The 17,422-nt window shown below is 36.0% G+C and overlaps 1 protein-coding gene across 3 annotated transcripts; it reads left to right on the forward strand.

The window, feature by feature from the left end:
• The first annotated feature begins 310 nt into the window (after positions 1-310).
• On the forward strand, positions 311-13,926 carry LOC117420386 (protein Wnt-5a). Of its 3 annotated transcripts, XM_034904091.2 has the most exons (6): positions 311-893; positions 1,132-1,382; positions 6,758-6,897; positions 7,662-7,909; positions 8,996-9,288; positions 10,389-13,926. In XM_034904091.2, exons 3-6 carry the CDS (start codon positions 6,770-6,772, stop codon positions 10,845-10,847), a joined length of 1,128 nt encoding a protein of 375 aa, XP_034759982.1. In that variant the 5' UTR covers positions 311-893; positions 1,132-1,382; positions 6,758-6,769; the 3' UTR covers positions 10,848-13,926. The 3 variants fall into 3 exon arrangements, with proteins under 3 accessions (XP_034759982.1, XP_058844382.1, XP_034759983.1); XM_058988399.1 differs by having other exon boundaries at positions 311-1,382; XM_034904092.2 differs by lacking the exon at positions 1,132-1,382.
• Positions 13,927-17,422: the final 3,496 nt, after the last annotated feature.

Below are 17,422 nucleotides of genomic sequence, written 5' to 3' on the forward strand. Positions count from 1 at the left end.
ATATACAGTCCCGGTATTCGTATGGACAATCCCTCCAACTAGCATCACCTGCTTTTTAAGAAATATATTAGAATGTGCCACAAGAGATGAATAAACACATGTGTGAAAGATCCACTATGTTTAAAGATGTAGTACGCTTCTTTAGTATTATATGTATTGCAGTGCTATTTTCAATTGGATTCATTCTATGTAATGCGTGCAGAAGAGAGAGAGAGAGAGAGAGAGAGAGAGAGAGAGAGAGAGAGAGAGAGAGAGAGAGAGAGAGAGAGAGAGCGCGCCTTATGGCTTTAAATCTTGATCTAGCAGTACGGGTGTAGTAAATGCGCATGCGCCAATTGGGAGTTTTGCTCTGGGGTTTCTGCAGCAGATCTTTTTTTTCTTTGTAGAGAAGAATCAGGGAGGCAGGTGATACTTTAAACAAATCTGGAGCCCGTTCGCAAGTTAAACTGGGTTAAGAACCGTATTGTCAGACTCTAAATGCGGATTCATACACAGCAATCCGAGTCGGACTGTCCATTGGGACTGTTTGTTTCGTGCATTTTATAAAAGGATTTTCGTGACCTGATTTGCAGGGTTTTTAAACCAGGCTGGGATTTGTGAAATGGGACCTTCTCTCTGGCTGTAGCTGTACGAGGCTGATGCCGAGAGGAGAAAAAAAAAGAAACACACACGGATTGCTATTTTGTTCAGCATGGAGGATAACGCTGCAGCCTGTTTTTTGCAAAGAAGAGACGCGTCTGAATGTTTAAGCAGGTAGAAGCGAACTGGTTTAAAAAAAAAAGAAGAAAAAAAAAGTTTTGGGGATCCTTTTTTCCAACACGGTTACTAGATTTTTCATCTACCAAATCTCACTTTTTGGATGAAATTTAACTTTTTTGTTGGAACTAAACAAGGTAACTATCAAAAAGCTGATCAGAACGAAGGGGTAAAAAAATAATAATAATAATAATAATAATAATAAAAAAGTTTTATTGCTTAAGCATCTGGCCAAAGGCACTTTTTTGTAGCTTGTGAATATTTTATTTGTCATTAAGTGTTTCCGCACAATCACGCCCACGTTTGTTAGAAGCATTAATTATTTAGATTGCTCTTGGACATTGTAAATAGCCGTCATTCCTCTGGTCTCCACAGTTCTGTAAAAAAAGCAGCGCCTGGTGTCCCGTGTAAATTCTCAACTCCAAACACCAAAACTGCATCAGAAGATTGATCACCAGCCGTGTTTCAGTAACGGGACTGTTCTTTAAAAAAATCGCCCGTTCTCTTTGGAAATTAAAAACAAATCCACTGAGGACAACGAAGAGTCGGTAAAGGAATTACGCATCTCCTGTCGCCAAAACTGTGGATTACTCGGCTGTTAGGTTTGCAAAAGATTGACCGTAGAGGTAGGTGTTTATGGTGGTCCAGGCATTATGTATGCAGATTTCTCTTATGCAGCTTGTAGTGATGGCTTATTTCGGGAGTGCATTGCATACAACGTATATAAGTATAATCATTTAGTACTGTTTCAATGTTGCATTTATGCCCACAGTCCCTCGTGGTTAATAGGATCTTATGCACGGTACTCCAGTGAGGTTTTGAACACAAAATCCATGTTGCCAATGTGGTGTGAATGGATAAGGGCGTCTGCTAAGAAATAAATAATAATAATACATTATATACAAAGTGACCTTGTATAACCAACTGCTGCTGCTCAAGATACACATGTAAACATGCAATCAAACTAAATGCTCTTTCGCATTCGGTTTTTCGGCAGCTCCATGTTTATTCTCTCGCTCGCTCGCTTGCTCTCATTGGTTCAGTAAGATTACATCCAAGCTCAGCATTTTAAGTGTCTGTAACGGATGCTCAACGCCAACATCGAGAATAAAAGGAGCCCGTTTTGCCAATGTCTTGTCTTTTAATTCGGTCCAGTACATTCATTTTCGATGAGTCGCATATGGCACAGTTTATATACAAATAAATACACCTTAAATCTGAACCTAAAGATAAAATGCCAAATGTTCAAAATTATACTTTGGTATAATTACAAAATTAAAGGTTTTAGGTTTGCTTATTAGCCGATATTTTGGGGACCTTTTTTGTTAGTGGTGATGGCGCCCTCTGCTGGATCTGGGTTGTTGCAACTTCTAACATGGTGCCCGTTTTTACAAAACAGTTTTAACTTCATGTAGAAGGCCCCGCAGACTGGCTACACCGCGTTAATCTGCCACAAGTCTGATGTTTGAGCAATATATAAATTACAGTAAAGAAATGATTCGTAATGTATATATTAAGGATTTCTTATCGCCTGAAATTGGCTTTTGTAAAAGTTATACATGTGTGTGGTTTTTGGTTAAGAAAAAAAAAGGTATGTCGTTAAAGCAGGCCCACCGTATCCATAATAGATATAGTTCTGTGTTTGGCTGTTTTGATGCATGCAAATTCTGTCTTTTGCAAACTTTCTTAGACTCAAACAAAACCAGCTTTTCTTCATGTTGTATATGTGTGTGGTTGGCTTGGACCCCCCAGACTGAAGGAATCTTTCTTTAAACCATCGCACTGTTAATCTGGAAACCATTAAAATACTTGCAATGGTGATGTAGCGCACATTGTCTATACAGCCGCATTTGCATATCCCTTAATCGAACCCAATCCAGACCAACCCATTCCAGAACTGTGCAGGACAATTGCTGAATCACTCAACCGGGTTAAGAATGCGAAGTTTGGTTTAGGTGAAATACAGTACATCCTTAATTATGACAAGAGGCACGACGTACTAAAATACTAAGATCGGCGCTTTTTTAATTTTATTTTTTATTTTTATTCAATTGACAGAAGAATTTCTAGGTAAGTGTACTTATTAAATGAGCTTGTAATAGTGTTTACTTATTAAGTTTTACAATGTTTGACCAACATGCACGTATTGTAATCGAATTATGTAACCTTTTTCTTCCCCCCAGAATAACATAGACTATATTGGGATGTACATATCATTTACCAAAAAAGTCTTCCCTTTGGGCTACATTCTTGAAATGTGCTGATCTTATGCTGCAGATCATTTCAGTGAATTGATTAGGTTGTGGTAGGGTGGAAACACCTGTCACAAACATCAGATTCCTCGGTTTTGGGTCGCCTACAAAGGATAATTCAAACCAATTCAAACCTCAGAGTTTCTGGATTTGGAACATTTTATCCCGTTCTAGCAATTCTTTAAACACGTGGCAGCATAATAGAACTACCCTAAATACTGTATTTTTATTTTACCGGTGCTTTAAGAAACGGGGAAATTGAATAAACGAATAGCTTACATTCTTTGCACACAAACTATTTATTGAGCACCATAAATATATTTATTTAGGTTTTTTTAATGTATTGCTTAAGCGAGACGTCCGTTCTTAATAAAAACATATCATTTAGTTCTAATTTGGAAGATAGTTAAATACACATTCCCCAACTGTTAAAGCATCACTATATGTATTCAAATGTATGATTTAAATATGGGTTTTGTTAGTCTTATTTAAAACAGGCAAAATAACAAAACTTCGAAATATATAACCTCGTTAATTATTTGACCATGGAAATGTTAATGTAGGATGATACGCTGAAGAAATCTGGATATTAAATCGAGTACAAAACGCTTTCATTAGCTGTGGGAAGGGCTTGTAATGGTAATCTATAAAGACCCAGATAGTTTGTTGTGAAACTAATACCTAAGAAGTGCAGGCAATTGCATAAACCAATTAAACTAATGCATGAAATATAAGACGAGTTCGTAGTCAAATTGGTCCTGTGGGGAAAAATATATATATTATTGGGATGTATATGACATTTACTAAAATGCAACTAATTGACGAGAGCAGGGATTTAGATGCATTTATTTTCACAAAAAGGCCAAGTTGAAGTTCACGAGTGAACGCGTCGGTGTTAAGAGATCCTGGTTTGTGAGTGTGAAGAGAGCCCCAAGTGTTGAACATATGATAGTCAATTATAAACGCTAACCAACGACCCCCCCCCTCCTTCCCCGGCGGGACTCGCACCTGAGAAATTGGACTGGACAGGATCACACGAATATGTCAAGCGGACGTGGAATGTGCTACTGTTTCAATTAAAATGAGGCTGTCATTCCAAACCAATGGCTTAATGTGCCCTAGACAGCAACGTCACCGCACCGCTGATCGCCTAGTCTTTACATGCAAATATAAGGAGTGTTGAGAGGTGTTGTGTGTGTTTAAAATAAAAAAAAAATAAGCGTCTAGCCTCATTATGAATTAAATTCATTAAATCAATTAAAAATAATTTCTAAAAGCTATTTCGATTTTTTCTTTGTATTTATCTTTTTTATATAACCGATTTGAATAAGCTTGCGTGATCTTCATAATCAAGTTACTATTAAATTGTATTTATATTTGGTTTTGATATGTTTTTCTAAAAAAAAAAAAAAAAATTGTAATGGAATACACTTATTTTGGTAATATTCGCCATCAAGTAAAGCTTATAGTGTAACATTTGATAACTGTTTTCACATATATATATATATATATATATATATATATATATATATACTTTTTGTGTAATTGGTTACGACCAACAGTTTATAAACATTTTAAAGGGGATATTCAGCTCCTGTAGTGATTGTATCAGAATAAGTCAACGAGAATGCGTTTAAATGAAAACACATGGTGTGTTTGTTCAGCACATAATGACTGCGGGTTCCTTGTTCTGATTAAAACGTTTACAAGGGAACCTTGGTTTAGACTCATCCTTACAAACGACTGGGAATTCCGTCCTTACAAATTGCGGAGACATTTTCAACCATTTATCCTAATAGCATAAATACTTCAATTAGGCAGGTGCATTTTTGTTGACGTAATCTTTTAATTACGTGTTAGATTATTCTTGGTACAGTAAAGTTAATTTTGAACGTTTCCAATGTTAACCATGTTAGAAATGAACCGTGAAGTTGTCGTTTTATGAAATAGAGTAAGTCTACTTGACAAAAAAAGACAAACAAATATGATGGAACAGACTATTTATATTAGGCCTATACTATGTAAAAATGATGTTTATATGCGTTATTTGTGATGGCTTAATGAATCACTTTTGAAAAACAACGAAAGTTTAATTGCGGATTCCTGCTTTGAGTTATGAAAATGGAAGTCATCGGTTTAGTCGGGTGGTTTTATTAATAATAATAATAATTTATTATTATTAATAATAATAATAATAATAATAATAATAATAATAATAATAGTTATTTAATAGTAATTCTTAACTAATTAAACACATACTTTGATTAGTTAAAACAATTTAAATCATTTTGCCAATCCTGGTTATGAATTGCATTTGTATCAGATTATTTCATAACATATGACCTACTCAAGGTCGCAAGTAATACTCCTTAAACAAAACACATATGGTAAATAAGCAAATGTAGCGAAATGTAAAACGTTTTACTGCACAAAATTAGAAACGTGGTAACTATAACTAAAAATATACCCCTCGCTATAACATGGCAAATTATGTCATGGCCAGAACACAGGCGGTCATTGTCAAAAAACAGAACTGACTGCTCACATATCTGACATGGATGCTGTGTGTCGCACGAAAGAAAGCAGGAATCGCACTGGTATTTCAGTCTCATTTTCAGGGCGCGGTTTTCATCTCGATTTCTGCATCTAAACAAAAGCAACTAACCTCTTGGACACACGTCTTTCGTGGTCATCTTTAATTAAAGTGGAAAAACGTACTGGTGTGACTGAGACGCCTCCTATTTCAAATAAACTGCCCACAGTTAACTACATTTAGATTTATAAAATCAAAATTAAAAATCAACATTCAACGGTGTTATACCATTTTTTAAGCTTAATCATCTCGACGTTTTATAATAAAAAGCACACATAGTAGTATACAGCAATTCCTATATCTTTAGATCATATTTATTATGATAGAAGCCTAGTTTTTATATCTGTACACCGTTTTCAAAGTACCTTAAATGTCCGTACTTTAAAGGCGTTCAGGTATAAAGAAACTCTTAACATAAAGGTTTGTCATATGCTTCTCATTAAGATGTATAGGTTAAAGTAAAATGAACTGTACACTGCATTACACATCGTACTGCCTATAACTATTACATTAAAATATGTAACCTTTTAAAGTTTTGTAATTATTGACCCCTAATAATGATTTTTTTAAAAAAAAAAGCTTTTTAAATCTCAAGCGTTTGAAATTTAAAAAGCTACTAAAGTTTCTGCGACAGTAGCTGTAAGTATTAAACATGGCCACGTATAACTATCACTGCAGTAGAAATGCACAGCATCAATTTGTTTGGAGTAAGTTTTCATAGTTGTAATAGGAAAAGCTGAGTGAAATACTGGTAAATGGAAGATCTCTAATACTGATAGGGCCATGCTATTTATTTATTTATTTGAAGTGATGCTTCCTTTCAGTTCAGTCTGTTATAGCAGTGGATTGCTTGAAAAGGACAGTCCAGTTTTCAGGGCAGTTGTCCATCAGATCCATGTGATTCTCTCTCTCTCTCTCACACACACACACACACACACACACACACACACACACAAGCTAAATTGATGTGGTGCAACCAGTAGACTTCAGCTACTGCAGTGCCTAAAGCATCAATGTCCGTCTTCCATAGAACCCTGAAGCCAGTACTTCACTAGCTTTGTAAGTGTCCATCCTCCACAGGGTTTGGTTTTTATGTGGGCATTTCCTTTTAACCCTGAGCACCAAATACATAATTGTGTTTTTCGTGTATTTTCAGGAGCCTTTAGGGATGCTTCTACCACAAGGATTAATCTGTGCTGCTTTCAGAAGAAGTATTATGGCTTCAAGACATTGTATCTTTGCCATCACTTTCCTGTCTTGCTTTATGCAAGTTCCTGTAGAGGCAAGTTCTTGGTGGTATGTATAATCTCTGTGTTATTTACTATATCTATATATATCTCCTTCTTTTTTGGATTGAAACTTGTCTGACTTCACATTTACAACATAATAAAGTGGTCACTGTTTAAGACCAATACAAGTATTGAGGTTATAATAGGCTTGCTGTAGCATTACTGGAATACAAAAATAATAAATAAATATAGATCAGTAGTATTTGCATATAGAAAAACTATTTGCAGATTTTAAAAAAGACTGCCTTTTCTTGGAATGTTGTATTCAAGTTGAAGTCAAAGTTACGATTGAATCACTTAAAAAAATCTGCATTTCATGCAGTAAAGTGCTGTCAAGCCTCTTGAGCTGGCTTTGCTTTAATGAGTCTGTCCTATTTTGTACCTACAGTATAGTTTGCTTTAGAGAATTCTTTATGTATTGGTAAACCAAAAGCATGCCCGGGATCAGTGTAGCTGTATTACATTTCTCATTCTTCATAGTGATACCTTGTTTTGAATTTTACTAATATTTTCCTACCAGGCAATTCCATTGGGCACATGGCATGGGGATACAGTTATCTTTTTTACATGTTAGCGTACATACTTAAAAACAGCAATTATTTAATCACTGGCTTATAATTTAAACATGGATTGAATGCAACCCCTACTAAAACAACATTGTCAGATTGCAAATTGTTACAATATGCATGTGCTGGTACAGATACACTACTGTTGTAGACATCTCATTGGATTTTGATGGCAAAATAACAGATACTGAATTTCAATTTCCAGGTCTCTGGCCATGAACCCTGTTCAAATACCCGAGGTTTATATCATAGGAGCGCAGCCACTATGTAGCCAGTTGGCAGGACTGTCCCAAGGGCAGAAGAAGCTATGTCAGCTGTATCAGGATCATATGCAATATATTGGAGAGGGAGCAAAGACTGGGATCAAGGAATGTCAATATCAATTCCGACACCGACGCTGGAACTGCAGTACTGTGGACAACACCTCCGTCTTCGGAAGAGTTATGCAGATAGGTACGGAAATGCTTTTAAAAAACAAAACCATCCACAGTGGAGCAATATGTACAGTATATAGCAATTCTCCTCTAATTTAGTACATAGATTAGCTTCATGAATAAAACAGTCCAAATGCATCAATGGCGAACACTGAAGCACTGATCTTTAGTACATTCTGTGTTCGTCAATCGGGTTTCCTTTTAGTTTCTGAAAATTTCTGTTTCGTATCAAATGTGATCAGTCGTTTTGAAAGTAACTGTTTTTGACTTACAAAGACCAATAAGTTCAAATACTTTCCCAAGTTATTCTATTTGATAATTACTTGGAATCTGGTTTTGGTGCATTTATGAAAAGGCTTCTCGCTATCAGTTGTGACAGATTCTGTCCCCTGGGCTTCTCCAGTGTTGGAAATCGGAAGCTTTGCCCCATACAGAAACTATAATTAGTGTGATAGAAGTAACATATTTCTAAAATGAGCAGCACTTATCAGTGCAATTAACCACTTAACCCACACGTACACATAAGAGGGTTTATTATGTGTACCAACAGGACACACCATCACATATGAAGAGTCCTTTCTGTGTGAAATGTTTCTGCAGAAACTGAGAACATTTATAATCCAATGACTGGCCTGGTACAGCATTCATCACTGAGATCCCCAGCGACCGTTTTTGTATTTCCCTGTAAAATTTCAAAATGTACCTTTTGCTATAAACAAAAACATGGTACAAACCCACAATTTAATCCTGCAAAGTTCTTTCTCTTTTGCGTAGGATCTAAAGAATACCTTTATGCAGCAGGTTGTACACCTTATGAGCCTGCAATGATAGGAAACAGTACAGGCTTTTTGTGATACTGTAAAATCTGAATTCATCTATTCCTATATGTTCTAAATGTTTGTGAGCTAAATGGTGAATGTGGGTATGTAATGTGAGTAAAACTGTTCACAAACTCTATACATGAAGGTCTTGGTCCATTTGATAATTAACCAACTGGATGGAGGTGTATTAACCCTTAGCTGTGGATAATTTGAGCAACCTTCTTTAAAGAATCGCTTTGCTGTCAGACCTATTCACAAGCTTTCCTGTTCTCTCCTGGTACCAGGTAGTCGTGAAACCGCCTTCACCTACTCAATCAGTGCCGCAGGAGTAGTGAATGCAGTGAGTCGTGCCTGCAGAGAGGGGGAGCTCTCTACCTGTGGCTGCAGCAGGGCAGCAAGACCCAAGGACCTGCCTCGTGATTGGCTGTGGGGTGGCTGTGGCGACAACCTGGACTATGGCTTCAGATTCGCTAAGGAATTTGTTGATGCCCGAGAACGAGAAAAGATCTACCAGAAAGGGTCATACGAGAGCGCCAGGACGTCTATGAACTTGCATAACAATGAAGCAGGGAGGAGGGTAAGCACATTTGAGAAATGTCAGAGGTATTATTGTTGGCATCTTACGCAATCTGGAACAAATCGATAGTGTTTTCTTTAAAGATTAAAAAGGCTGGAGCTAAAAGCATGGCGCGGAAGAAAAACCCAAGTCTAACCCAAGTTAATGTTAGGTTACAAAGCCAAAATTGTGAAATTCAAGGGCTATTCAAGGTTATACGATGATCTAGTTAAGAAACAAAATCATACCTCTGAAATGAAAACAGCCCTCTTTCTTTAGAACGTTTATTGCTAGTGTCCAGGCATCTGGGATGGTATGACTGAAACTCCCCTGCAACAGGGAGATGTAGCTTTTATATATTTACAGAAGTGTGGGCTACATATTGCAAGTGTTTCTGAGAGTCTTCTCTATAGAATTCCTGTAGATTTAATTTAATTTAACTTTAACTGTTTAAGTTTACCCCTCTCCCAACTTTTCTAAAATAGTTACTGTATTGGCTTACAGTGGAAAAATGTTTGCTTGCACAAATCTAACTGCATTGCTTGTTAGCTTTATGACCTTGGGAGATGGTTTTAAGCATTTTAGAAATATTGTGTCCATCAGATTACAAAAAGCCATTATGAAATGTTCAGCACTTTACTGTGATCAAGTAAATATATATTTTTGCAAGCCCATTGGATTCCATTAAAACTTCTGAAAAATGTAAGCAGATGATAAAGAAACAAACTTGTTTACATCTAAAGATGATCTGAGATCCAGCACAAATAAAATATGTATGATTAACACTGTTATGAACAACTTTATTTAAATGTTATGGAAACAGTTTGCCTAATATGAGAATGTTGAAGGTAGGCTAAGTATTTCAGTTAACAATGTGAAGTGGGGAATAGCCATAAGTTTCAGGAATTCAATGTATAGAAATGCTCAACATATATTCAGTTTCAAAACAGTATTCGTTATATTGATATATAATATCAATAAAGAAAAAAAGATTCATTTTTTTCATTTTGGAGCAAATGTAGTTGTATGTAATGTAACCTGGAAGTACTGTACTTGCGATCTGTGGGAGAGGGTTGGATAAAAATCTAAATGTAGTTTTGTGTGTGTGTTTTTCTTTGCAGACTGTGTATGATCTTGCTCACGTGTCCTGTAAGTGTCATGGTGTTTCTGGATCCTGCAGTCTAAAGACATGTTGGCTGCAGCTGGCAGACTTCCGTAAAGTTGGGGATGCTTTGAAAGAGAAATATGACAGCGCTGCTGCCATGAAGCTCAACACCAGAGGCAAACTGGTGCAGGTCAACAACAGATTCAACCCACCGACCAACTACGACCTCGTCTATGTGGACCAGAGCCCTGATTACTGTGTGAGGAATGAGAGTACAGGCTCTTTGGGGACCCAAGGGAGGCTTTGCAACAAGACTTCCGAGGGCATGGACGGCTGTGAGCTGATGTGCTGTGGAAGGGGCTATGATCAGTTCAAAGCACAAGTGGTTGAGAGATGCCACTGCAAGTTTCACTGGTGCTGCTACGTGAAGTGCAAGCGATGCACAAAAATCGTGGACCAGTTTGTGTGCAAATAATATACACTCCAACAGAGGAACCAGAACTATATAAATTGTATTTATAGAGTTAAACAATTATCATACCGTTGCAAAGACTGAAAAAAAACATTCGTGTCGCAGATTAAAAAGAAAACTTGTCTGCAGGAAATGGAAAATATCATGAAAATATTTATTTACGAAGAGACTAAACACGATTCTCAACCTACAAATGGATTTTTTTGTTTTGTTTAAATACAGTAGGTGCATAGACCAGCGAAATAGGTACTTAAGCTTTTTACATTTTAAAGGGAAAAAAAAAGATGCTTGTATTGGGAACATTTGAAAACAACACATTTTTCGATATGGTTTGTATCTGTTATCAGAATGCACACATTCCAGATTGCAATAGGCTGTCATTGTCCTCATAGCCATCTATTTAGCTAGCTGCAATGCCATATATAAAGGGCTTAAACAAATTACTACTCATTTTCCATTCAGCAGACATGATTTTAAGTGGGAAAATGTCCCTGTAAGGTATTCTGCAGGGACCAATATGCTTTTTCTTACACTCCTGCAGTTAAAATACCCACACTTTAATTGCAGCCTTCACCAGAGGACCAATAATTCACATTGCTGTATTGGGGGAGGTGGGTTGTCATCTGTCTCAATGGATCTCCTGTCCTTGGCAATGTCTTCAATCTTTTCCCCTGTATACCTTGAAAGAGGGAGGGGTGCACATTTGGAAAGGATACTGTCAAAAAAGGGTACTTGTGAGAGGCGTGCTTTGGAGGCAGTGGTGCCACTATTTGCAAAACAATGCAGGTTAATATCCATTTCCATGTCTGACTTAAATTAGATTGCAGTGCCAGTCTGGTTGCATTTAGTATTCACACTGTCATTTTTCATGACCATTGCAAGGCAAAGCAGTAAAATAACATTGTGTTTTTAGTTATACATAAATATATATATATATTTTCTATTTTTCCATATTAATACAGGTATTCACTAAAGTTGTAAGATCATACCTGAACGGTTTAGCTATATATGGGCAAGGTGTGTGGTTTTGTTTTTTGGCGTTTAATAGCCCAGGCACTGTATATACTATTACTATACAATTAGTGATTTAAATTGTATGTGTGTATTTATTTACACTTTTGTAAAACAGATTATCTTTTTTAATCTATCTCTATCAACATTGTTTTGGCTTGGTTTACTTTTTTTTGTTTTAAGACAACCAGATACTTGCAGGTGTCACTGTGCATGCTTGGAGCACTTTAGTTGAACACAACAACATGGCTAACAATGGGTGCTCGTTTTGATGGATGGTTTGCTAATACAGTACTAACTTCCTTGCTTCACATTTTCTTTTGTTTTAACTACTCTTTTCAGTTCCTCACTCTCGGTTTTTGGTATAAGGGAATTCACATTAGTTTGAACACGTTGCAAATTGCACATATTCCCAGCTCAACACGTCGCACATCAATGTAGCATGTTCACACTCACTTCAATACCAATGTGCCTGGGGAGGAATGGGTAAAATACACAGCACCGTCTGTTTAGATACTGGATATCAACCGTTATGCTCTTGAAATTTTACAGTTCGTTCATAGTTATAAAGCACAGTTTAATAAACATCTGTATAGATATTAGGTTGCTTTTAAACAATTTAAAAAATCATGTTTTTTTTATTGTGTTTTTACAAAGTTTTCAATTGGACCATTGTGCTTCAGTGCTTCAATAAATGTAAAGCAAAAAAAAAAAAAAAAAAATTCTGGTGTCCGAATATCATATTTTACATTCCCTAGGAAAAGATTTTGATTTTCAAGTTTTATTTCATTTTTATTTCATTTCATTTTACGTTTTTCAAAAACAGATACTGTAGATGTGTCCCTTGTCCATTCTGTACATTAATTGTACATATTTCTTTGTCAAGCATGATGTGTATATTGAATGGTGCAAACAACGAGACCTGTTGTGTCACTTTACTGTTTTGTACAAAAAAAAAAGTTAAGGTAGAAAGACTGAGAAAAGATAGGTTACTTGTACATTAGAAAGATGTTTTGGTGCTAAGCCGCCCTAAAATCGACTGGCTGCTGTTTATTGAGGCTGAAAGTTGATGGAAGATTTGATATTTAAAAAAAAACCGCATGTGGAATCTTATCCCCTCAATTCTTTAAGGTTTATTCAGTTTTAAGTAAATATCTTGCTTTTATAAAGTGATTAATTAGGTTTCACCACTATTTAACAAGTGAAGGAGCCACTAACAATAGCGTCAGTTGAGTTGTTTTTATTTCACATTTTTATATTTGCTTATAAAAAGAGAAGAAAGCTGCACTGCAGAGCAAAAAACAAATGTCCCCTTAGTTAAAAAATAAGAAATAAAATAAACAAATGTAAACGTTTTAGTTCGAGTATTTCACAACACTCCCTGCCAAGAACGTCTCATTAGATTTAATAAATTGCCATCCTCTACATGAAATGCATTTTTAATGACATCAAAAAAGAACTTAAAATTGGCAAAGAATACTGTTTAAAATGACACAGATGTGTGTCACCAGTATATGCAACCAGTTATACTGTACAAAATAAATGGTATGCCTATGTATTATTGCGATGAGAGAAGGCTTACAGTCTGATGATACACAAAGGACCTTTTCACAGTGAAACGCGAAAATAAACTTTCTGTAGTATTTTATACATTAAGTAATAATAATAAAACTACTAATAATAATGTTTTCTATAATGCCACGTTGGATGAGTTGACACGTTCCCAGTTTTATGCTCAAATGTCCTGTATTTGTTAAACTTTTCATGCAAAAACAGCCCCGCATACACGGCCATTTTAAAGGACGTTTTTGTGAAGCTTTGTAACACATCTGGTTCCGTTTGTCCTCAGTTGTATATTGATCAATGTGCTTACTGCAGAAACACGCTATTTATGAACCTCAGCATTTTGGATTGGCATGGGTTCAAGCTCTTCCCAATAACAGGAACATGAACCAACCTAATATTTTATTTTGTGCATTGGCAGTAGCAAATACGGGTTTCTTCCAAATACTCGCTATACACCCATGGGTTCCGTTCAAATAAAAGAAAGGCTGTTTTAACTCCGACTAAAGTTTATCTGTTTAATTCTTTAAACTGTTTTTTTCCTCGGGCTGGAAGTATATACACTGTAAAAAGCATTGCCAAACCACTGTTTTTGTGACGATGCCAATCTCAACATCTCCCTTTGGGTAAAACACAACCCAGGCCACTTGTAATAATATAGGATATGTAGTTTCATTTACGTTATACTGGACATACTGGAACAAATAGATGTATGCAAAAAAAAACAAAAAAAAAAAAAAAACGAATCTGTGCCTATTATCAAAACAAATTAGTATTATTATTATTATTATTATTAATAATAATAATAATAATAATAATAATAATAATAATAATAATGTATCCAATATAGTTGCTGTTGCATTTTAACTAATGTAATATTTAGCGTTTAAAACGATAATTACAAAATGCATCCAAATTTCCCACCGGCATAGAATTTTGTGACTGTCCTCCAATCTCAGGATTCAGATCGAACCTTTTTGTTTACAATAAATAAATAAATACAATATTTTTTTAAAAAAAAATGGAACAGTTAAAGTTCTTGGTAAACTATGCTATTGGTTTGGTGTGAAGCATATAATACAGCCTTAGTCGTGCATGTATAAGAAAGCTGGTATGTTCACTTAAGGTCAGAAGTGTCAGCCCACTCGTGTGGGGTACTTTCGTACATCACCATTTCTTACAAGGTGAGAGAGACGCACATATTTCATAATGCCACTATGCTTTACTCCATCAGTAAACGTTTAAACACACACACATGAGTATCAGTATTATTTTTATTTATTTATTTATTATTATTATTATTATTATTATTTATTATTATTATTACTGTTGTTGTTTTGCGCAGATACGGTCTGTAGGACGCTGCATTCTGTGGTTTTATTGTAAGCATGGCGACAAAACCCGAATATTTCAAGAAACTTATGCAGCAAAGAGCGGTTTCAGATTTAGGAAGCTTCTTGAATAACTTTTTGTATTATTTTATTTTATTTTTGTAATAGGGCCTATACAAAATAACGGCTATGGATGGGATGTCCTCTTAAAAAGAAAAAAAAGAGTATAATTTTATAAACAAAAACATTAGCTACTCTAAATCGTTTATGTTCGATGGCACGAACAGCACCAATACCTCAAAGAAACACGTCTTTTTTATAATCTGACTGTCACAGACCAGTCACACTGACTAATGAGTGGTTTGTGTTATGGAGAGTTCGGCTCGGCATAAATTCAAACGATCCCCAAGCTTTTCATGAGAAAAACACAGACAGTTAGTTGTTGTGTGTGTGTGTGTGTGTTTTTTTTTTTTTTTTTAACAATTTTAAAAATGAGAACGTTATGCTAAAATCGCTATAGTCTTATACAATTACCAATAAAATTGCGTTAGCGATTACATTAATATAAATTGAGGGAGAGCGACACTCAACCACTCTTATGATTGATATAATCATTACAAGTACTTCAATGCACTTTTAGGGTTAACGTATGTTTGCGTGCTATATTGCGTGCTGTTTTCCATCGTGTGACTCTAACTTTGAAGTGGCACTTGGCACGATGTATGATTTATTATTTTATCGTTTAATAGTTTAAGTATGCTTTTATGTAATATTTTTAATGAAAAACGTCTGTGTTAATAATACTCGTTTTAAAAAATGTACAGGCATAGTTTTAGACTTACTCTCGGCCAATCGAATACCTGGTTTATATTTCATCACGAAATAGCTCAAGTCCTTTTGTCAGCTCGTATATTCCGCACTGCTTGGGAAAAGACCACATCCACCAGGGAATAAAGCCACACGTTATGTAACCATTCCGATTTTTAATCATAATTTACACTGAGGTCATTGAATTCATTTACCACGTAGAATACATTGCTTTTCCTACCACCGTCAAGCCCAAATATACACACATATATTTATTGCAGTCCGAAACTGTGCAATTCTTGCAGCTGTGCTTTCCTTACGGTTAGCTGCATGACGTCAGCAGCTGTCTGCGCAGATAATGCAGCCGATTACGCCGCTTTCACAAAGATCATACGACGTGAATTGAATCTAAATACATTTACTTCATAAGAAGAAGCACGCCTTGCGCTGCGGATGTTCATATTGGTAAGTCCATTCATTTTTTTTTTGTGCGGTGGAGTGGTTATCTGTGTTTATCTATCAGTATTGTTTTTTTGTTTTTTTTTAAGACACATTACAAAGCTTTGTAATTAACGAAAGCAGGTGTGCACAGTTTTACCTTGCAGTACCCGCAACACAGAGCTCATAAACATTTAGCTTCACCTCATTGCTGAAATCGTTGTCTCAAAAAAAGAGTAAGCACAGCTCTCAGACCCATGAGTTATTATTGTTCAAAACTCGAACTCAACTTTGAACACCACCGTTAAGGTTTGGAAATGGTCCGCCTATACTATATGCCCTCTATACTTGGCTAGTGAAAATAGATTTTGTCTGCTTCTTAACTGCTTGCATTTTATTAACTGTTAAAATGGTCAGAATACGTTGCTTAAACGCAGATGAATACCGTTATTATCAGACGCCTTCATACAAGGAAACTTACACAGTTCCAGGGTAGTACAGAGTTACAATGCAAAATACGTATTTAAATACAGTATAGTTTACAGTAGTGCAAATTATACTACTAAAATACAACATGGAATTAGATGCAACAAGTTAAGAGTACAACCATTTATATATGCAATGACAGTAGTAGTACAACATTGGGTAATTTTAAACGCCTTTTGATAGTAAACAACCAGCAATTGGTAGTTGTATATCATATCACATACAACAACTACATCATTAAGTTTTTCTAAGTCTAGCCTGGAGTAGTACTGTGTATTTGTTGCATACTGGTGGACTCACGTGCAGTCTTGCATTCTTAGCATCTCAGTCAGCAATGAGCATTCAGCATCTCAGTCAGCCAGCAACCTGCCAGACTGCAGTCAACTAGCCAGTCATCATTCATCACCAACCGACTGACCAAGCAGGTAAGGAACGTCTGGTCAGTACTCTGTAGCTAGCAAACCAGAGAGCAAAATGTAGTGGGAATACAGTTTAACTGCAAATGACAGTTTTTCATTGGTTAGGTGGTACATTTTTTTTTTCTGGTTTGCAACCTCTGTGGTTTTGTTGAAATGACACCATTGTTTCTGTGGTTCTGCACTGGTGTGTTACACATCGTGCTTGATATTGCAAGAAGAATAGAAAGCTATCGATGGGGTTCTTCTGTCCAAGCCGTGTACATTGGGTATGGATACATACATGGTTAACCCAGGGAGGGATGTGTGATGTCTACTGCAGCATTCTCTGCAGTATTGGCTAATCAACCCTTGCTTTCATATACACTCTGCTGTGCCCAGGCTATTAAAAGAGCTAAGGATTTTGGATCAATGACGAGTTGGCTGTTACAGTTAGTTTTTTTTCGCTTCTTTCTCAGTTTCTAATGACAAATGTGTGGCCAGTCCAAAGAACAGAACCCAAACGTGACACGAATTCCAAAGAACA

The sequence above is a fragment of the Acipenser ruthenus genome, chromosome 16 (genome assembly GCF_902713425.1).
Source record: "Acipenser ruthenus chromosome 16, fAciRut3.2 maternal haplotype, whole genome shotgun sequence".
Classification (NCBI taxonomy): Eukaryota; Metazoa; Chordata; class Actinopteri; order Acipenseriformes; family Acipenseridae; genus Acipenser; species Acipenser ruthenus.

Coding starts and splice junctions, on each gene's coding strand:
- LOC117420386 (XM_058988399.1), top strand. CDS start 6,770: ATGCTTCTACCACAAGGATTAATCTGTGCTGCTTTCAGAAGAAGTATT. Junction 6,898..7,661: donor GTAGAGGCAAGTTCTTGGTG/GTATGTATAATC, acceptor TTCAATTTCCAG/GTCTCTGGCCATGAACCCTG. Junction 7,910..8,995: donor CGGAAGAGTTATGCAGATAG/GTACGGAAATGC, acceptor TCCTGGTACCAG/GTAGTCGTGAAACCGCCTTC.